Raw genomic sequence first — 23,097 nt, 5'->3', positions numbered from 1 at the left:
TCGGGTGCAGTGTGACATAGCCTTTGACATTTGGTACAAAGCTACAAACAGTCACCATGTTGAAATTGATCAGTTATGAAAAGTTAGAAAGCAATTTCGTTATTGAATCGGTTATTCTTAAAGAAGGAAGGTGAAAAGTCACCTTCCATGGGCTAGGCGTTTTGGTGCCTAGTCCAGCCTAGGCACCAACACCAAACCCCACTAAACTTGGGCATCAGGCCGGCGCGATAAGAGTCGGGCCCGGGTCGGCACTTCGCCCGAAATCGAAGCCTGTGCCTGGCTCGATACCCAATACTCAAGCTAGGGCCGGCTCGATTAAAATAAAAAACGTTTTGTTTAAATATAAAATATTTTCTGAATATAAAATACATTTTTAATAATAAAAAATTATATTATTAATAAATAAAAATAATAATAAATTTTAAAAAATTAATCGAGCTGAGTCGGGTCCCATTGGGCCGACCCAGGCCAATTTTTTTCGGGCCGGTCAACGAGGGGTCGGCCCGAAAAAACCTCGCCTAAACCATTGGGCTGACCCCTCGCCTAAACAACATGAGTTATATTGAGCTTTGTAATGTCGAGAGACACAAGTGATCTAACAAGTTGTCTATAATGTATCTTCAACTTTCATTTTGAAAGTTTCCAAAACCTTATTATCTGAAACCCCTGAACCACAATAATATATGAGGCAAGTTTTGTTTAGTATAAAATTTATCCTCTGGTAGAATAGGTAACTTCAATTCATATAGGTTAGAAAACCAAGCTCTGTCATTTCAAACTTGTCTTTTGACAGGAATTTAATTTCCTTAATCTCCTCTACATTTCTGCCTATTATTAACATGTCATCCACACTAATAAAAAATAGAAAACTAGCGTTTGGGGCAGGGCTGCTATAGTGGAGCCACAAATTTAAAAATAACAGAAAAATCCAAAAAATAGAGATAAAAAAGAAGAAAATACAGAAAGGTAATACAACATAATACCGTCCCACCTATGTATATATACAGACACACACACAACAGCACTTGTATATTCTCTAACAGTAGTTATCGTCCAACAACTTACCTGCAACTAGAGTTCTTTGGTGGAAAAAGTTGGACGTCAGGGATCAGGCTTTTCCTCCTGGAGAAGTAGATTTCTTTACCCTGGAATCTGGATGAATCATCTAATGTTAATTTGCCTGGATGAATTACCCACACATTCAATTGCACTCTGAGGGTCACTGTTGAAACCGATGGTTCCTGGATGGTGGCACCACTGCAGTTTGGTAGATCATTATCCTTTTTTTCCTTTCATATTCCTCTTCTTCTCTTCCTCATTGGTTCCAGGCTTTATGGATGACAAGCTTTCAGGTAATTTCTTCCTCTTGAAGAGTGTACTTCTCTATTGTTGCCCTCCTTGTTTTCCTTGCTGCTTCATCTTTATTAGCTTCTTCATGTCCTTCCACTTTTCCACTTTTTGTGTTATGTTTTCTTTCATTGTCTTTTCCGTTAGACTGCTGAAATATTCAGATATGCTTGGTTAATGAACCTCTCCGGTCTTCATCTTGTTTATGGTCATCTTCATCATTGTTCTGTCAATCTTTCCTTATTTTATTTTCTTTGTTCCTATGGTGTTCAGTAATTGGACCTGCATGGCGCGGAATTTATTCATTTTAATGCTACTTATTGTTCATCCCGAGTATCTCAGACTTCTGGTTCTGAAATTTACTTGCCCGAACCATCTTCAGTTTTTTCATTCCCTTATTTCTTGCTTTCATAAGAGAAATGAATATGCTCTAAAGAAATTATCAAATTTCAGTGCCGAATAATAAAAGAAACAAAACAGCAAACGTAGTGTAATTTAGTTAATTATACTGTGTATGACTTAAAAGTTAAAACTACAGAGACAAGCCCATTGGATATTCAACGTATCAAGCACCTCCCTGTTGCAAATATAACTGTGTTGTCTGCTTGATAAAGATTTTTAGTCATCTTGCATTCTCTTTAACACTAGATCTTCTTGGCTCTTCTTTAAAGAAGGGGCTCTCAGTGTCTCAATTTAGTTGGTGTTCATAGAATGGAGATATACAGCAAGAAATACCTACTAGAATCTGTTAACCACCACCAGCACCATTTTTTTTGTTTGCACTTTGAATGACCAGCATAGTGGTTATTTTCTCCTTGTCAAAAGCATGTTTGAGATGCCAGGAGTAAATGTATGATCTTCCGTTCTATTCTTTGTTTTTTTAATATCCTATTTTATCATGTTCATTTCCCTCTTTACAACCCATTTTCTCTTCTCCACTGTCAATACACATTCAAATACATAACTCTGAGCACTGAAAGATGATATAACTCTATAATGGAATATATAGGGTTCCACAAGATGTAACACAACTTACAACCTTCACACATATATCACATAATTAGGCTACTCACCTATATATCATAGTCATGACAGCCACGACTCTAACTTCCACCAATCATATATTTAGAGCACATCCATACAGTGTATCATAACATGCAATTATAAATAATACGTAACAAGATTTAGAGTCACAATATAGATTCCCGTTCTCGCTCTCTCTCTTTCCATCTCTCTTCTCTCTCTTTCCCACAGTTCCTCTATGTTGGTCGAGTTACCCTTGACCAGCGCTTTAACTTACCAAAATTTTCAATTTAGCCCCTCTATTTCAAGCAAATTGTAATTTAGTACTAAAAATTAGTAGTGAAATTAATGGTTAATCTCATTCATTAATAACAGCAATCCATGATTAAGCCATGACTAAAGGTATTCTAATCCCACTTAAGGTCATTAATCCTATGATTATCTATTTTATTAATCCACCAATTAACTTGTAATTAAATTCCTTAAAAGTACCCTACGTTTATAGTTAAACAACTCACCAATTCTTAAACAGCATATTTAAGTTTTCCAGAATTCTCAAAAGAACACAGAATTCCAAAAACCGGTTTTTGGCTGCACATAATTCAATCTCAGCACATTTAGTGTTGTTGGGGAGCTGGTCACAAGATCTATCCAATCGTATAAGTCTCATCTAAAGACTCCAGTCAACGAGAAAGTTTGCCACCACAACTAACAACATATAACTAGCAATTCAAGAATATAATGATATATGCTCGAAAAGTACCTACAGCTTGGGGCATTATCATACTATCTAATGATTATGAATGATTGAGGGAGACCATTGTGGATATATGGAACAATAAAAGAAAAATTGTCTCAAAGACGATGTTGGGTTGATGAGATCCTTTAAACATTTCAGAATTATCTCAAAGACAAGTGTCCTTATAAGTGTCTAGAATGATAATTAAGTTGTGACTTGTATGCAACAAATACTGAGTTTCATTACAAAACCAAACATATTGTCACTAGAAGTAAGAACCTACATGATACAGTCTAGAAGAGAAAAGTGTCATTGAATTATATTTTCATACATGAGATGGTGGCAAATCCACTTTCAAAACCAATTAGCATACCTATCTTTAAGAAGCATGTAACATCTGTGTGACAAAAAAAATGAAGTTTTTTTTATGATCAATTATTGCACGTCACATATCTATGTAAAAAATATGCAGCCAAGTCAAGATTGTTTACTTACGTGAATTGATCACCTTTGGCACTACGTGATAGAGAGGTAGAGATGAGATGAACAACACAAAGGGATGTTGGTTGATAGCAAGATTAGTTTCCTAAATTTAGTATGTTGGTAAACGGAGACGTGTTGTATAATTGATAACATTTTACATATTTTATTCGACACATTAAGTTGATTAGGTCAAGATGGTCTTGTGAATTAGAAGACTAACATGATCACCCAAATCATGCAGTGTTGGTAACCATACCCAATGGCTCATATTAACTTAGTCCGACTAATAGTCATTGAGGACAAGATTAGGCTCTCTAAAGATGTTGGATTTTTGGGGATCTGTATAACAAGAAATTTATAACTTCGGTGCATGCATAAGACTCATAATTATGAGTTAAGACTTTCTATAATACGTGAGACATACCACATATGTTGCATTGACATTCATGTCTATCAAAATGAGAATTGGAGAATGATCTATGCTTCTTCATGATGCGAGTTCCTAAAAATAATGAGATTTCACATCCCTGGATATATCTAACTAATAGTTGCCCTTATGAAATTTTGATATGATGAATTAATATGGTTACTTTAGTATCATAAGGCAATGATTACTGAGAGATTTGACTATATGGGGCATATCTGAGAAAGTTGCTGGTCCAGATTTGATGAATATATGAGAGAGGAACATCATTGATTGCTATACATGTACACATATTTACTGTTGGCAAATCGAATCGATCAAAGAGACGTTTGATTCAATAGTAAATATGGAATGTAGTGGAATGAGGGATTGATTGTGCTAGGACTTATGCAAGTAAATTTTGATATAAGGAACAATGAGCCATATTCTTACAAACAGCTACAAACGCTTAGTTTACTTTTGCGAGTCAAACTATTATGTTGCACTAACCGGCACACAAGTAGTTTTCCATACAAGTGCTCACCAATCGGATGATCCTACTGCAAGAATGTAACTGAGAATACCTTGTGGACATATTTTGAAGTATTGACTTTTGGTTGCCCCATCATATGTGAGTGTGAAAAAGATGGATATAGAAAAAGATCTGTCTATCAAGATTAAATCCAAATGAAGGTGGTGATAGCTACCACAACTGCTGAAACACTCTTCAAGGAGCCAATCATATCCAATAAAAAGCACATTTAAAATTGTTGATATCCTATGATTAAAGCTTATCCTTGCCTGGGCACTCAAATATAAATAGATGATGAACATAGATGGTTGACATATTGGAGAAATCAGTCAAACATTGAAGGATAAAGACTGAACAAGTTGGATGCAAATCTGAAATCAACATGAAAGCTTCAACCTAGATCCTATGTGCTGCATTCCACTTAGATTTTGCTTTGCTTTCGTTGGGTAGCGTTTGAGCCATGAATTGCACCATAACAATTAGTTTGTGTTTAATTTAGGGTTTAAATTTTTCTAAGAACATGAACATAAATTCACAACCTTGGCGTGCCTATTCAAGGGAATAAAGAGTTCATTAATGGCATTCATGTTTCAACAATGCCAGGATCTGGATTGAAGCAGTTAATTAAACCTTGACCAAAATTTCTGTCTGATAATCCAAGTAACAACAATTTTTATACCCAGCTTTCATGAGCGAGCTGCTCAGTCCGGCTTAACTTTTATGGCACTCATGAGCTCGAGTTGACGAGCATGGTTTTCTAATATAAAAATTGTGCATCAACGCTACTTCAGGTCAACGTGCAGCCCTACCGTATACTGTGTACAGAAAGATGCACATAGACGATTATATTCTATATATAAGCTCAAAGCTACAGGAGTTTAATTGTCAAATTGTTAAATAAGTGCAAGTAGGAGCTTAATCATGTGAAATGAAATTAAAATTACACAAATCCAATTTAGTCCTGTGTAAATGGATCAAGTCAGTGGCAAAGCGAGAAATTTTTAGCTATGGGGTACTAGTACATAGTATGTGAAAAAAATTTCAAACTAAAATATATGTTATTTTAAAAATAAAGCAAATAATCATAGTTATGAATAAAGTTACAATGGGTCCCAACAAGCAAATCATATCATTAGTATTATGGACAAAATTACAATTGACCAATGGCATCAAGGTAGTCAATTGAATGATATGAATATGAACAAATTTACAATTAGCATTAAAAGTAACTTAAATGACTATAGTTATAAACAAATTTACAATTAGTTTAAAAAAGCAAATAAAAAAAACTATAGTCATGAGCAAAATTACATGTCACTTCGTCTGTTTTTCATATTCTGAAAACGATGCATGATTGCTTAATCACTAATACTATCAAATGTGTTCCTCTCAATATAAGTGATGAAAGCATCATTAATTCATTCATCTTTCATCTTGTTACGAAGCCTAGTTTTGATAATGTTCATAGCTGAAAATTTTGCAAGGTAAGCATAAATTCAAGTGTCTCTCATTTTCCTTTACTTATATTTTCTGCAATAAAATCTAATGCCTTAATCATAAAATGATATATGTTGACTAAATTGACTGGTGCATCATAATGAGAACTCCAGCGAGTATCACAAGCTCGTTTGAGACTCATCTCTTAATTTAATCTTCGTCCTGTTTGGAGGACTGACCCTTGCGGCCTTGCCCTTTGCCGCTTTGCCCCTTCGCTCTTCGGCCTTCCCCTTTCTGAGTTTCTACTGTCGGGTGAATTTGGGCGCAATGGGGCTTACTGTTTTATGTTTTCTTGAGCTGGATCGCTCTAGACTGCTGGGACCCGATCCATTTCTGGCATGGGCAACACGGTGTCAACACGGGCATGAGGCTCCATTCCACATGGAGCTTTCTTGGGCTGGAGTAGGCATGTGCCCATGCCTGCCCCACGATGGCAACGCTACTGGATCAAGTGAGTATCAGTTAGAAGTCTGGTCAACGACATATATATATATATATATATAAAATTAAACTTGGGTTTGGTCCTCCTAATAATTAGTATAGTGCATTTACGAGCTGTGGATTGGGTTGACCAAAACTTTGTGAATAGCCGACTTGGCAGGAGTAGGATTTTGTTCAAGAGAGGGGCAGTCCAAATCTGGTTATCAACACCACTCGATGTACAAAAAAATTGCACCAGAATCATCAGATAGATCGAGTTACAAATATGCACCAAAAGGGGTGGAGATTATTTTTGATTTTTTTTTTGTAAAAGAATGGTTATTTTTGAATTTTTAAAATCCTTTTTTACACTCTTAATAAAGGTATTTTTGTAATTGCCCCCCCCCCCCAAAAAAAAACCAGTTTAGATAATGAGGTCAGTGAAAAAGAAAAGCACAAAAAAGGTTGCGAGAAAGTTAAAGGCAAAAAAAAAGTAAATACACTGCTTAAGCTAAACTCAGTAGGCGTTGACCCGTTAACTGATAGATTCTCCAACCATGCAGCAAAAACAGTTTTATTCCGATCACGTTCTTAAATGATTCTCGCTAGGGATGCCAACGGATCGGATATACCTTTTATCATATCCAATTTTTCGAATATTCATATATCCGGATTCGGATTAGGACACGAATTCGGATGAAAAAAAGTTTATATTATATCTGAATCCGACCTTAAAATCTACATTCGAATTTTAAGTTATATCTGAATCCGATTTTAAAGTTATACATGAATCTTAATTTTAAGCTATATCTGAATCTGATCCGAATTCGACTTTTAAGTTATATCTGAATCTGATCCAAATCCAACTTTTAAGTTATATCCGAAAGCTTAAGTTGGTGTCTCCACATTTTGAAGTTGCGACTTTTGAGCAAAAGGTCTAGCCAAATGCACCAACTTAAAGTTATGACACAAGAAGAATATAAATTGTGCATGAAGGTATAATCTGAATAAGAGGTAAAGACTTTTATGAAGTTGCATATAATAATAGTCAAATAGTTACCATATATACCATTTAACTTAAAGTATTTAAAACTATATCACATAAAACTAATTAATTAATAATTTATATTGTATTTAATTAAACGTTTTTGTGGAAGCAAGCAAACTATTATACTTAAAGCATCAACTAAACAGGATATCATAAATAATGTATTTATTTAATTAAAAATAATAATAAAACTTGTATAAAGAAATTTCAATAAAATGAGTATTTTTAAAAATATGAAAATTAATCACAAATAAATATGTTTCATAGAAACAGCTTGAACTCATAAAAAACGTGGGGCCACCAACTCAAGCTCTCATATTCGGATTCAAATATCGTCGGATTTGGACGTCAGCACATGCGTTTCATATTCGGATATCAACTCACGGTGGTTTGGATTCAGATAACAAGCTGTAATTCGCTCCGAATCCGAATTTGTATTCAATCCGATAAGATCGGATGTTATTTATTAAATCTGAATCCAATCCAATTTTCTTATTGAGATGTTAAATTGCTTATAATATCAGATTTTTTTAAAGGCAATTCGAACAAATATCTGATCCGAATCCGATCCGTTGACATTTCTAGTTCTGGCAGTTTGGACTGGGTTAATCAAGTTTGAGCTGCCCGACAACCGGGATTATCCATATTGTCTTGTTAGAGTCATCAAAATCGATCAACAGTCACATGAATGACTCCAATGGCAAGGTGACTTAGTAAGGTCGGGAGTAATTTCCACAGTGCCAACACTAATGATGGGACCTAAAATCGTTTGTTCGATGGAATGGAGACGCGCTATCCCCCAAGCTGGCCATGCAGATTTAAAAGTTATATGATCTGCCTGCACCCACAAATTAAATTGAAAAAAAAAGTGTTTAACTGCCATAGCTCTATTGAATATTATTTGTAAAATTGTATCATAAACATTCACATTTCAATGAGAAAAAAAAAAGAAAAGAAAAGAAGAGTAATATTCTAATTAGTAAGAAAAGGGAGAAAAAGGACGGGTAAATTATCCTGCAAAAAAGGGAGAAATTGACAGTGTCGCTCGAGTCAGCTGCATAAAGATTGAAAGTGTTCAGCGAAGCGAAGGCAGGCAAGAAAACGATCTACCCTTCTCTTTCCTTCAACTCAAATTTTCTTCCAGGATCTGCAACTCTTCTGACCAGGGCACTGTCAATGGACGTCAGAGAACCCCCCACGAGTTTGAATTTTCAGGCCTAACCCCACAAACACAAATAAGGAAGAAGATAAAAAAGAAAGAAGCCAAGCCATCACTCTAAAGGCAAATCACAACAACAATCTCTCTCTCTCTCTCTCTCTCTCTCTCTCTCTCTCTCTCAAGCGCGAGCACGCGCTCTCTCACGATCCATGCATGAAGATTAAGTTTCCCTTGCGTTCTTGATTGATTCAAACGATATCATGACCCACCGTGATGCAATTCATCTAGGGAAACTGAAAACCACTGGTACCAACCGACGTCGTGCTTTTGGGAGGATTAATGGCAATGTACAGCAATGAGATGGTGATGGCGATCAAACCAGACCATACAAACACGATGGTGGGTGTCCTTCCTCTCCTCCCCATCAACCCTTTCGCGAACGGATACAGATGCGCAAGCACCCAGAAGCTGAAGAACACACCACCCAACAGCTTGCTCCACTGCGGCACCTCACTGTAGATCGTCCGCGAGAAGGCGACGGCAATGGCGATCAGGTTCACCATCATAATGGTGATGGGCGGGATCATGAGGGACGACCACTTCACGATGTAGAGGTCGGCGTAGATGTCTTCGTTATCCTCTCCGGCGGACTTGGAGGTGAGGGTGAAGGAGATCTCGATTCCGGCGATGACTTTCAGCAACCCCTGCACCACGGCGTAGAAGTGAGCGCTTGTGCCTCCAATCAGCCAAAACTGCTCGTTCCTCCACCATTCTTCGAGCCCGATGCCCGACCACTTAACCTCCAGGAGGGCCAGCACGATGAGGGTGGTGGTGATGGTCAGGAGGTAGACCAGGAAGGTCACGTCGAGCGTCTGCACAATGAAGTGGCCGGAGAAGAGAGAGAGCGCCGGCAGGAAGCAGTAGACGAGCAGGAAGAGGGAGGTGAAGGGGTAGATGCCAACGTTGAGGTACGCGATGCGCTGGAGGATGTTGAGGCGGGAGCTGGCCAGGAAGGCGTTGTTGCGGGAGAAGAAGATCTCGACGGAGCCGGTCGCCCATCGCAGCACTTGGTGCAGCCTGTCCGTCAGGTTGATCGGCGCCGACCCACGGAAGGCGTCGCGCTTCGTGATGCAGTAGACCGACCGCCACCCGCGGTTGTGCATTCGATAACCCGTCACCACGTCTTCTGTCACCGACCCGTAGATCCACCCCACCCGGTCTCCCCACTCCGTCTTGTCCTCGTACCAGCACGAGATGACGCTCACGGCCTCGGCCACCGTCGACGCATCCAGCGGTTCGCGCGGTGCCAGAAGCGCCCCCGGCGGCCGGCCGTTCTGAATAGCTGGGTGGTCTGCTAGCGGGCGTCCCTGGAACTCCGCCACCAGGATCGACTCCGCCAAGACGGTGGAGTTGCCGAACCGTTTGGGGTGGATCTCCATACCGATCTCGTCGTCGTACTCGACCATGTCGTCTCGGAGGGCCTGAGTGTCGGACTCCGGTGGCGGCTTGTTCTTGCGGGAGGACTTGCGCTTCGACGGAGGGTCGAAGCCATAGAGGGCGATGCGGCGAAAGAGGCAGCCGGTGCCAACATAGACGGGGCCCTGAAGGCCGTCGAGGGCACGCATGTTGCCGTCGAAGAAGACGGTGTTATGGTTGGCATACCGATCGGAGGGGTCGATGCCCTCGAACCTCTGCGGAAACTGGATGTAGCATATGTCCTCTCCTCCGCGGTCCATCATGAAGCACATTCCCTCACGAATGGCCTGGGAATTGTAGATGTAGTGGTCGCAGTCTAGGTTAAGGATAAATGGCCCGTTGGACATGACTGCCGAAGCTCGCACCAGCGCGTTCATGGCTCCCGCCTTCTTGTTGTGGTCGTACCCGGGGCGCTTCTCTCGCGACATGTAGACCAGCATCGGCAGGCGGATGTCGACGTCCGTGAAGTCGATGAGCTTATCGTCGTCGGCGCAGCCCATAAGTGGGTCGCTGCTCGGCGGCTTCAGCATCACCTGTCATCGTCGACGTTTCCGTTTTCACGGAATCAGCAAGGGAAGGAGGAAGAAGCTCAACGATTAATGGACCGATAGGATTTGCGTACCTGAAGAATGCCGGAGTGGTCGCCTTTTTTGTGATCGTTGGAAGGAACTGCCCAGGTGCCCGGCCAGTGAGTGCCGTCGGCCATCCAGGTGGCCTTCTTCACCCTGAGGGGCTCCGACGGATCGGCGCCGCTTTCGCGCATGTGTTTTAGCATCTTCATTTCTTCCCTGGCATTAAAAGCGTCGGACCTCCGGCGGATGGAATCCGGGAGCCCGTTGATCCTCACCTTGAACTCGTCGTACTCGCGTTTCACCCTCCGCCGGTCCTTCACGAAGTCCGACCGCCGTTTGTTCTTCGTTGGGTCACCCTTGATGTTGAAGTAGCTATCCGGGTTGCGCGGCTCGATGTCGTGCTTCCGGCAGAACGGCACCCAGATGTCGGCAAAACTGGCTGCCTCCGCCATGGCCTCGAAGGAGAGGAGGGCGCCACCATCGTCTGAGACATAGCAGGCTAACTTTTCGACGGGGTAGTCGACAGCCAAGATGGAGAGGATGGTGTTGGCAGTGACCAGCGGGGGCTCCTTCTCCGGGTCGGCCGTCGAGACGAAGAAGTCGATACCTGGCAGGTCGGAGCGGCCCGTCGGGTTCGACGGCGACGGCATCTCGAACTTGTCCTTCAGCACCTGCAAGTCTGTGGCTCTGTTTATAGGACAGAGCTTGGGCATCTGGTCAAGTATCCACGAGAAGGCGAACCAGATCTCGCAAACGACGGACATCCCCCATAGCCAGATAGCATCTTCATTCTTGTGCTTCACTCTCCACGTCAAGAAGAAGGCCAACACCACCAATCGCACGACTATCAACAACCTGCGCAAAACTCGCCATACCCACAAGCGCACGTTCATTAATGAATAGTTTTCAGTTAGTTATTACCCTCCCCCTCTTCTCCCCACCACGAATCAGAAATCCGCCATTAAAGTGAAGATTATGCCTTACGTTACCTGTAGGGGCTGATGATGCCTGCAGGAATGGGGATGACCCGGGTGAGGGGCTTCCATGGCTTGTCCGCCATGTCTGACATCGGGCCGCCGAGACCTCCCTCTACGCCACCATACATCTCCTCCTCCTTCGGCCAGAACGCGTTACCGTAGCCATACGTGCCCTTGGTCTCGAATAGCCAACGGTTGTGGTCGAACTCCCCCGTCTGCGTTCTCATCAGCATTGATTTGTTAGACTTCATTACCGACATTCTGCGGTCCATCTTCTGCCCGCCACCTGGTCCACCGGCGTCGGCGGAGGAGGAGCCGGACGAGGCCGGCGCCGGCAGTGGCAGCACGCCTTGGCCACCGGTCATGAAGTCGGGCATGTCGTCGTCGAATTCGTTGAGCTTGTAGGACTCCTTGCAGCCGGGGCAGACGCCGCTATCCTTCTGGGCATCCATGTAACAGTCCCTGCATATCTTGAACTTGCAATCGCAGGGGTCGATGTCCTCGCCGCGCTCGTTCCGCATGGCCTTGCCGTCGCAGGCTGGCATCTGGCAGGCGGACCCCTTCGCCCCCGCCATCTGCGGGTGGCTCACCTCCGACTCGATCACCTTGTCCATGAGGTGCGCTCGCGTCACGCTGTTGAACCCGCCCGTGAAGAGCGAGTTGGAGACGTACTGCTCCTCCGCCTTGGCCGCCACCGACTCATCGGCCATCGGCTGGTTGTCCGGCGTCGGGGGTATGTGCACCGTGTAGTTCATGTAGTCTCCCCCGATCTCCCCAGACAAGTCGAGGTCCTCCCTCGACAGGCTGATGTACCGGCCGCTGGACGTCCGTCGGGCGAATTTCACCGTCTGGCCGGTGGTATTGCGGGATCCCTGCGTGCTGGAGCCACCGGGACTCCGAAGGGCCTTCTTGGACGGGTTCTGCGACAGGGACGCCATTTCTCAACTCCCTCGAACCCAGTCGCTGCACCACGAGGTTTCTGCCTGAAAGTTCAGGCCAATGTCCAATCGACCATCCCAGCCAGCCCCTCCCCTCCTCCCCTTCCTGCTTCCCCTTCACGTGTTGGCACCGGCAGCTTTACGCATCTATGGATCATCCACCCTTAATCGTATAGCTCTACCGAGGTAATGAAACTTGAAAGGCGACACGTCCGCCTGCATGTTAGAAAGAACCCCAAAAAGAAGCAACAAATCGATCAATCCAGAAAGCGGAAGAGGAAGAGATGGTGGAAAAGGAATGGACTGCACGTTAAGAGGAAGACAGAGAGGAGAAGATGGTGGAAAAGGAATGGACTGCACGTTAGAGGTAGAGGGACGAAGGAAAGGGTAGGGAAGAGAAGAGAAGAGAATTTGTTTGTAGAAAAAAAAGTAAAGAAGGTGGCAAAGGAATGGAACGCACGTTAAACCAAGAGAGGAGAAAAAGAGAGAAGGAGGAAGAAGAAGGGCTGGCTTCGGTCAATGAATAAAAAAAAAAGGATATCCATACATGGTGGAATTATGATGGTTATAGGAAACAAAAGGTCGATGGTTAATGTGATTCTCCAAATTCTTTTGAGTAACCAACTTTCTAAAACAGAAGGAAATAGCGAGGAGAGGAGAGGGCTTCATGGTTTTTGAGTAACCAACCTCCTGGTGGCGAACGTCCATACTTTTTAAAGGCCTACAAACTCGCCTTTTGCATGGAGGAGCTTTGCTTGGGTCTCTTTCTCTCTCTAGGGTTGAAGGTTTTCCGGGTCAACAGGGGCTTACTACCTGTTGCCGGAAAAAGAGCAAAAGACGGCCCCCTTCCCTTTCCCCACCTCGTCCGTCGGTCATGGGCTGTATAAGTATCGGTAATTTCAGCCTTGTACTCTATATATAGGGAGAGAATATATAGGGGGGGAGAGAGAGAGAGTTCTATTATCTATATTGCGATGCTGGATAAAAATAAAAAATTCATCAGCACCATGAATCATTGTTAAAAGCAACTTGAGTCGTTGTTGCTTCATAAACTGCCACTATGTTCATATGACGACTATTAGAACGCCAAATGAAAAACTTTGTGGCTAACATGTAAACTTAAACGTTTGATTTGATGGGAAATCGATCCATGGACCCAATTAAGGAAATATGCTCGGAGATAGGCTCCCACCTTTTATTAGCAGAAAAAAGATATGTATAGGCAAAAGCATCACACACTCCCGAAACATAAAAACCTGTACTAATAGAACAATAGGTTCTGCGTAAAGAACCAAAGATTCACCATAACAAAAGGTACTATCGGCGTCCATGGCTTTTACTGTCGCCAATAAGAGCTTCAGCCCTTGTCAATGGTGTTACTGGCAACGACCTCCACCCTAGTGGATACTTAAGACCAGCCGTTGTCATTTGCAGTGTTGGCATTGAGTTGCTGCAACGACGAGAACCGCTGCCAATGGTAGTGGTCAATACCAGATTCCCTTATAAATATGTTTAAATAATTGAAACTGAATAAAAAAAATACTTACAACCAAAATGTTATCATTAAAAACTTGAAAAAAATGTGTCTAATCACATTACAAAGTATACAAAATGATATAAAGAGAAAAAAACTCTACAAAGACTGTTACAAGTACATTGACATGATCTACATTGACTTCATGTCTAAGTTTCAGGTAGACCTCAAACCACAACGAAATTAGCCACAATCTCGAATTTCATTTTTTCGGTCTTTTTTTCTTGACAAGCAGTTTGTAGGAGAGTATACTGAAAACATGGTTCTCGAGCCTGCCTTAATTCTCATTCTTGGCCAAGGCTTCCTGCAATATTAAATAAAAAAACATAACGTAGGGTCACACCAAAATGACCACATTATCATAACATCAACAGTAACATTCAATTGTTAGAAAGTAGTCAAGACTAAATTCTAGACAGTAGATCTAGAATTTTGAGCTCATATTTATATCACACGCAATTTTATTCATATCATAACAACAAGCTGTAGAAATGGTCTTTCAACAATGCCCATAGATGGAAGCTCACTTTCATTCAAATAGAAAGCAGTAGATGTAATATCCCAGGAAGATTGTGAGAGATCTTCAAAGGCTTATAATGGGAGGCTATTAATGAAATGATTGTCCTGGTTCCTAGCCTTTTTAGGATTGAAACCGAAACTACTAGGAGGCGGGTTGGGATCCGTCAAACCAGGGGCCCGAGCCTGGGAGTGGGTCGGGTTGTTATAGTAGTATTAGAGCTTGACACCAAAAATTTTCTTTCATTTCTTGCCCTCGTTTTCTTTCTCTTCGCACGAGAGCTCCTCCCCACCTCTCGTTCGACCGACGGTGACTTCCACTGCTTCTTCAACAACACAAAACCAGCAACGGGGAGGAACTTCTTCTCGTGAGTACCAACAAGAGGGTTCCACGTCGCCGCCCACCATCCGACCGATACGGGAGCTTCCACCGGCACGCCACCATTTCCCGTCATGGGGGAACAAACCCGAGAGAGGGTGAACGGTCTTCCTCCCAAGCCTTCCTCGACGTACAGCAGAAAAGGGGAGAGGGATCTCCACAGATCCCTGCACCTCCAAGCGACCGAGAGGAAAAAGGGTTGTCAGGTCCTTCCTCCATCCGGTGGCAACGGCAGTAGAGAGCACAATGGGGAGGACGGAACCCCTCTACTCATCCTCAGTGTCTGTCAATGAGGGTGGGTTACAGGTAGGTTCCACCGGCAATAGTAGTGGAACAGTCATCATTTCTCTCTCTCGACGTTCTCCGGTAACGAGATGACTAAGGAAAGAAAGGAAATGGCAACCAAATCGGGGAAGAGAAATTGAACACCCCCCATAGGCCACCTGAGTTTCTACATCGTTGTCGCGTGAATCTCAAAGGGAAAAGAAAAAGGAACTGCAGCTTGAGGCAAACCACGACCTCCAAGGAGAACACAGTAGACACACAGACAAGCATATGAAAAGATAGATCCAACTATCATTGTTCGTGACAGAAACAGAGAAGTCAGGTTTTAGTTCATCACAGGAACGGACGGCAGAACAGAGGTTTCCGTCTACCCCTGTAGATTCGGAAACATGCCGAATCTCATGGTATTAAGCATACCCCCTTAATAGATTAAGGTTACTACAATTTATCCATGTATATGTTTATCTTCTTTTTCAAACCTCCAATAGGATTCACATGCCTTTCACTTCAAATCTGTACCTAGTATACTTTAACAGAGATATCTTGAACTAAGAACATGGTATATCATTTCAGTCATATGACGTCTCAAGCATGGATTACCTCTAGGTGTATAAATACATAGATTCTCATGCATGTGTATCTATAAGCAATCAAAAATACCTAGGCTTCATGATACACTCATAACTGAAAATCCCCATACCTGTTAATCAAGGTGAGTTTCCAGCACCAACTCCTTTCCTTGATCTCTTCTTCACTTCCTTCTTCTTTCTCTCAACTCTCTGTCGTTGAGTCTCATCCTCTAAGAATGCAATAGAGAGTGGTCATTTTCTGAAAAATGGAGTTAAATAACCCTCTACGAGCCTTCCTAATTGTCATACGTTTTCTTCTTTTCAGTTTCTCACAAGAAAAGAAACGACCTCTTGACTTCCTTCCTCATTTCTTTAATTCTTTTTAGTTAGGAAATCATTTGTTTTCTTTTCATATTGTTCTCGTTATAATGGAAATGGGCAGTTTCAAAAGAAAATGGAAGGAGTAACGTCGTGGGTTTTACATCCTTCCCCCTAAAAAGAAATTTCTTCTTCGAAATTTGAGCGTACCTTATTGAAACAATTGATGGTAACTCTTTCTCATGTCTTCTTCTGGCTCCCATGTACATTCATTGATTCCATGATGTTGCCATTCCACTTGAACTAGTGGGATTGTCTTCTTCCGCAACACATGCTCATTTCGGTATATGATTCGAAGCGGTCTTTCCTCGGTTGTCATGTCTTCTTGCAAATCAACTTCTTCGTAGTCTATCACACGCGAAGGATCAAATATATACTTCCTTAACATCGACACGTGAAATACTGGATGAACATGACTATATTGTGGTGGAAGTGCAATTCGACTTCTCCAACTTTTTTCAGAATCTCGAATAGACCAAGGTATCTTGGACTCAATTTTCCTTTCCTTAACTGCTGAGACAACCAACCTTCTCTGATCTTGGGGCGTTTTTACCCCAAATTTAATCTTTTGACCATCCTCCAACTGAATCTTCAGCTTCTTCCTTCTACAATCTGTCGTCGCATAATGATGGTATAACCAATCAATTCCTAAGATCATGTCATACCCCGTCATATTTATTACCACGAGCTGAGCTGCTAATAAATATCCATGTATTTCTATTTTTACATTTTCTAGATATGTTTTGCATGTGTCTTTGTTTTCCATGAGCGTAGCGACTAACAATTGATCAAACATATTCTTTCTTTCTAACTTTAAAATTTCAACAAAACTCTTAGAAACAAAAGAATGTGATGAACCAGAATCAACCAGAATATGAGCCCAATGAGATTGTACAAGAATGGTACCTTCATTCACATCAGTGGATCTCAAATCTTCAACCATGGTCGCGTAAACTCTCCCAAGTACCTTCTTCTTTGCTGGTTGGTTAGCTACATCTCGCTCATGTTCTACCTCTTTCTTCTTCGGGCACTCACGAATAAAATGTCATCGCCTTCCACAATAGAGACATGTCCCAACATCTTTGTAACATGGTTTGCCCCGGTGTTGGCGATGACATGTGGGACATTCATCGCCCTGCCTGGATGTTGATGGCCTCTGTCTCTTGAATCTATCCCCTTGGTTCACCTTGTCACTGCGCATGTCTGGCCTCGACTTGGATCGCAGAGATCCACTCTTCCTATCTGTCCCATGCATCCTGTTCTAGCCCTCCTCAAGACGTGTAGCCATGTCGATAGCATCGTCTAGATCTCTCGGACGACTACTAATTACTTGGTTCTGCAACCCGTCTTTAAGTCCTCTGACGAACTTGTTTGCTCGGTCCGCATCAGTAGTATACACATGGAGGCAATATTTTTCCAGATGTCTGAATTTGACGACGTATTCGTGCAGACTCAACCTCCCTTACTGAAGCTCCAAGAATTCTTGCATGCGTTTCTCCCGTGTGAAGGTTGGGATGTAGGCATGTGTGAAGGCTTCCTTGAATTCTCCCCAGGTCGCTTCGTGATTTGCAAACTTCACTTGACGTTGCGTCCACCACCATTCCTTAGCATCTCCTTTTAGCATAGGTTCCATACCGAACCTTCTTGTTGTCAGGCACTTCCAGAGTGGTAAAGATCTCCTCAGTTTCTATTATCCACTCTTCAGCATCGTCAGCAGTGCCTTTCCCATGAAACTTTGGAGGGTGCAAGCTCATAAACTGTTAGTGAATTACTCCTTTTGCCTCACCATTTGTCGTTCTGTTTGTATCCGTACTTGTTCCTCCCGAAGAAGTATTCTGCGTCAGGCCATACATCAATCATGTCATCATCTGCAAAGTGTTCATGATGAATGTTTGTTGTTGTTGGATGTTTCTACCAGGCGTCCTAGGTCCAGTAGGATGAGTCTCCGTGTTCCGATTCTCGTCGTTGCGAGAAGTTCTCCCTCCTCCACTAACACTCCCTCCTCTAGTGCGTGCCATTGAACTACACGGCACCGAGGAAACAAATATGAATACGTAAAGCAATTCATTAGCACTACCACAAAAATATGAAACTCAATATTCACATCAAAATCTAAACACCCTTCTTTAACAGGTTTGGATGACCTTCCTCTGCTTGTGATCGACATTGGCATTGGACATTGACTCTAGACACTGTGCTCTGATACCAAAGTTGTCACGACCCAATTTTTGAAACCAAAAATTTTCTTTCATTTCTTGCCCTCGTTTTCTCTCTCTTCACACGAGAGCTCCTCCCCACCTCTCGTTCGACCGACGGTGACTTCCATTGCTTCTTCAACAACACAAAACTAGCAACGAGGAGGAACTTCTTCTCGTGAGTACCAACACGAGGGTTCCACATCACCGCCCACCATCCGACCGATACGGGAGCTTCCACCGGCGCGCCACCATTTCCCGTCATGGGGGAACGAACCCGAGAGAGGGTGAACGGTCTTCCTCCCAAGCCTTCCTCGACGTGCAGCAGAAAAGGGGAGAGGGATCTCGACAGATCCCTGCACCTCCAAGCGACCGAGAGGAAAAAGGGTTGTCGGGTCCTTCCTCCATCCGGTGGCAGCGGCAGTAGAGAGCACAATGGGGAGGACGGAACCCCTCTACTCGTCCTCAGTGTCTGTCAATGAGGGTGGGTTACAGGTAGGTTCCACCGGCAATAGTAGTGGAACAGTGGTCATTTCTCTCTCTCGACGTTCTCCGGTAACGAGATGACTAAGGAAAGAAAGGAAATGGCAACCAAATCGGGGAAGAGAAATTGAACACCCCCCATAGGCCACCTGAGTTTCTACATCGTTGTCGCGTGAATCTCAAAGGGAAAAGAAAAAGGAACTGCAGCTTGAGGCAAACCACGACCTCCAAGGAGAACACAGTAGACACACAGACAAGCATATGAAAAGATAGATCCAACTATCATTGTTCGTGACAGAAACAGAGAAGTCAGGTTTTAGTTCATCACAGGAACGGACGGCAGAACAGAGGTTTCCGTCTACCCCTGTAGATTCGGAAACATGCCGAATCTCATGGTATTAAGCATACCCCCTTAATAGATTAAGGTTACTACAATTTATCCATGTATATGTTTATCTTCTTTTTCAAACCTCCAATAGGATTCACATGCCTTTCACTTCAAATCTGTACCTAGTATACTTTAACAGAGATATCTTGAACTAAGAACATGGTATATCATTTCAGTCATATGACGTCTCAAGCATGGATTACCTCTAGGTGTATAAATACATAGATTCTCATGCATGTGTATCTATAAGCAATCAAAAATACCTAGGCTTCATGATACACTCATAACTGAAAATCCCCATACCTGTTAATCAAGGTGAGTTTCCAGCACCAACTCCTTTCCTTGATCTCTTCTTCACTTCCTTCTTCTTTCTCTCAACTCTCTGTCGTTGAGTCTCATCCTCTAAGAATGCAATAGAGAGTGGTCATTTTCTGAAAAATGGAGTTAAATAACCCTCTACGAGCCTTCCTAATTGTCATACGTTTTCTTCTTTTCAGTTTCTCACAAGAAAAGAAACGACCTCTTGACTTCCTTCCTCATTTCTTTAATTCTTTTTAGTTAGGAAATCATTTGTTTTCTTTCCATATTGTTCTCGTTATAATGGAAATGGGCAGTTTCAAAAGAAAATGGAAGGAGTAACGTCGTGGGTTTTTACATCTGGTATCAGAGCAGTTTCAACACTCGGACCTGGGGTCCCACACACGCGGACGCGTGTGCCTTAAGGGGGGTGGATTGTAACACCCCAGAAGTTTAGTCCCGTATCGAAGATTGTGAGACATCTTCAAGGGCTTATAATGGGAGGCTATTAATGAGATGATTGTCCTGGTTCTTAGCCTTTTTAGGATTGGAACCGAAACTGCTAGGAGGCGGGTTGAGATCCGTCGAACCAGGGGCCCGAGCCCGGGAGTGGGTCGGGTTGTTATAGTAGAGCTTCTCCACTGAAACATAAGAAAGACGTGAAGTACCTCTTCAAACTCCTCAGAATTTGATTGTCCAATTTCATCATTGGCCTCGGGAATAAACTCAGCTTAGTTTCCAAAGTACAATCAGCTGCATATAAGAAAACCTCCATAAGAAACTGTATTGAATCAGAGTCCCTAGTGCACGACAAACCAGATGATGAAACTACAAAGAGCAGAGAACGAAGTGGAAAGGAGAGAAAATGAAGACAAATTGAGAAAATGGTCCTCTAATTCTTTCTTATTCAAGGGAGCTTCATCAGCCTCTCGAATCAAATCAGAATCACAACGGAAGTTACAGAAGCAATCAGAGAAAGGAAATAAATTTACAGAATCACCTAGCATAACAGAATTGGACATGTTAGCATTTTTAGATGATTCCCACTGTTCCATGAATGAGCCTTATCACACTTTACTTGTGAGAAGCAGTTTTCCCCAGCTGCTACATGCTCTAAGTTTCATCATTTGTTTACAATGTTGACTGTGAATGACTATACATTAGCGATAGAAGCTACATGCTAAGCAGGACGAATGAAAGGGTTAGCTGCCTTCAGTTTTGAATTTTCAAGGTTGAAGGAATCAAGATGATATTCTAAATAAGTCTTGAATCTTAAACATACAGCAGCAAAACAGAGCCTCTTAGTCATGATTTGACAGCATTAACCAAAAGACAGATTAATATGCAATGAAATCCACCAGCCAATCGCTTTGAACCAAAATTATGGTGCCTTTGAGAAATATATGAATTAAAGAGTGGTAGGTGGCAAATCTAGTTCAGCCCTCGATAACATGTCCAAAAGAAAAGTCCAAAATATATAGAAAAGTCATGTGTGACAAAAATTAATATGAAGCAGGTAGATATCATTTGTCAATAACAACAGGATTAGAGCCATGGGTCCTGGCAGAGGCCACGGGCACGGGCCAATCTTTATCCTGGCATTAGTGGCAGCCACATAGAAAGTAAAATAACACAAACGCCTAATGTCCCCACCATCTCTTATCAACGCCATCTTGGTGTTCCTTTCTTGGAAAATTTCTGCTGGTTGATGAACAGAGTTGAGCAGCATTGAACAATCACATTTGAAACCCTTGGAGGGTTGGTCGGATTATACATACAAATTTGTATCAATCAAGATCAGAGGCATCATCACCAGTAACACTTGCTGGGTGAGACTTCTTTTGTGTAAAAAATAATTGGGTGATAGAGATTTATGGCCTACGACTTTCCAACTATAAGAATGAATGTGGATCAAATGTGCCGCTTTTTTTAACTCAGAGCTTTCAATGCACTATCTGATCCTATTCTAACTGAAGTGACTAAGCATTAGTTATGGCAAGGATCCCATGCATATGCTGCCATTTTAAAGGGTTTCCAAATACCACTGAATGATATCTTCACTAAGATTGGTCTTCCAGGATTTAGGTCAAATTGACATTGGTTTATAAAGGCAGATCAGACGCATGTGAAATGTAGCTAGTCATATGGATCTCATTTCATAATGAGGAGGCCATCAACGATATGACCTAGATTAGTTTGGACACGCCATTTTCACATATTAAGGATCTAAGACGGAAATAAAAGATCTATTGCTGTAGATTATGTGACCTGTGGAATTGTTGTTTGACAAGAAAGGAAAAAATCAGCCGAGAAAGTTGACTCAGTCTTTTTGCTAGCTGAGTTTAAGATGCTTACAGAGAGACCAGAACGACAGTAAGAACAGAAGAAAGTGCCATTTTAACATATTAAGGATCTAAGACAGTAATAAAAGATATATTGCTGTAGATTATGTGACTTGTGGAATTATTGTTTGACAAGAAAGGAAAAAATCAGCCAAGAAAGTTGACTCGGTCTTTTTGCTAGCTGAGTTTAAGATGCTTACAGAGAGACCAGAACGACAGTAAGAACAGAAGAAAGTGCCATTTTCACATATTAAGGACCTAAGACAGAAATAAAAGATATATTGCTGTAGATTATGTGACTTGTGGAATTATTGTTTGACAAGAAAGGAAAAAATCAGCCAAGAAAGTTGACTCAGTCTTTTTGCTAGCTGAGTTTAAGATGCTTACAGAAAGACCAGAACGACAGTAAGAACAGAAGAAAGTTATACCTCAGCAGCAACGGCAGTCTTCATGGCCTTACACCTGCACTTCTCATCATACAAGTCCAACTTCAGCACCAACTTTTGCTGCAGAACAAAATAGAAAGAGAAGAATAATTAGAAACAAAACAAACGTCTCTCTTTTTTTCGTCAAAAGTGCGATAAGTAAAAGCATATTCTAGAGATCATCAACTGACTACAGGCCGACAATGTTTGACGAGAATACAGAAGTATACGTGAATGCCCAATTGGATTCCTCGAGTGTTCAGTACACTGAACTAGGGAAATAGATGAACATGGGGAGAGAAGTATACACATGATATTATGACCATGTTGGAGAAAACGCTTGTTATCACCCCAGAATTTTCAAGGTTAATATTTAGCATTTTTACAATAACTTTCCAGAAATTTGGGTCCCAAATGCTTTAATTTCCATCAATTCTGATCCACTCAGCTGGGCCTTCCTCCGGTGTCAGGCATGTCTCTCAAAGGTTGAATTTCACAAGTCCCCTTCAATCTCATGAAGTTCATGTCTGATGAACTGCTTCGCCTTAGTGCAAAAAACTTCTGGTTCATAAATGCACCTCGCTTCGGCTTGGGCAAGAGTTGATTGATTTTTAGGACCAAAATATTACATTGTGGTCACGAGGATCATAAAAAAGGAGGAAAACAGGATCCCGAACGGCTGAGAAAAAATA

The 23,097-nt window shown here is 42.1% G+C and overlaps 1 protein-coding gene across 1 annotated transcript; it reads right to left on the bottom strand.

The window, feature by feature from the left end:
- Positions 1–8,374: 8,374 nt before the first annotated feature.
- On the bottom strand, positions 8,375–13,239 carry LOC116245943 (cellulose synthase-like protein D4). The gene is made up of 3 exons (XM_031617579.1): positions 11,689–13,239; positions 10,750–11,554; positions 8,375–10,660 (listed from the first exon to the last, which is right to left on the bottom strand). Exons 1-3 carry the CDS (start codon positions 12,612–12,614, stop codon positions 8,936–8,938), a joined length of 3,456 nt encoding a protein of 1,151 aa, XP_031473439.1. The 5' UTR covers positions 12,615–13,239; the 3' UTR covers positions 8,375–8,935.
- Positions 13,240–23,097: the final 9,858 nt, after the last annotated feature.

This window comes from Nymphaea colorata, chromosome 1, assembly GCF_008831285.2.
Source record: "Nymphaea colorata isolate Beijing-Zhang1983 chromosome 1, ASM883128v2, whole genome shotgun sequence".
Lineage (NCBI taxonomy): Eukaryota > Viridiplantae > Streptophyta > Magnoliopsida > Nymphaeales > Nymphaeaceae > Nymphaea > Nymphaea colorata.
This window is presented reverse-complemented; position numbering and strand designations above follow the sequence as displayed.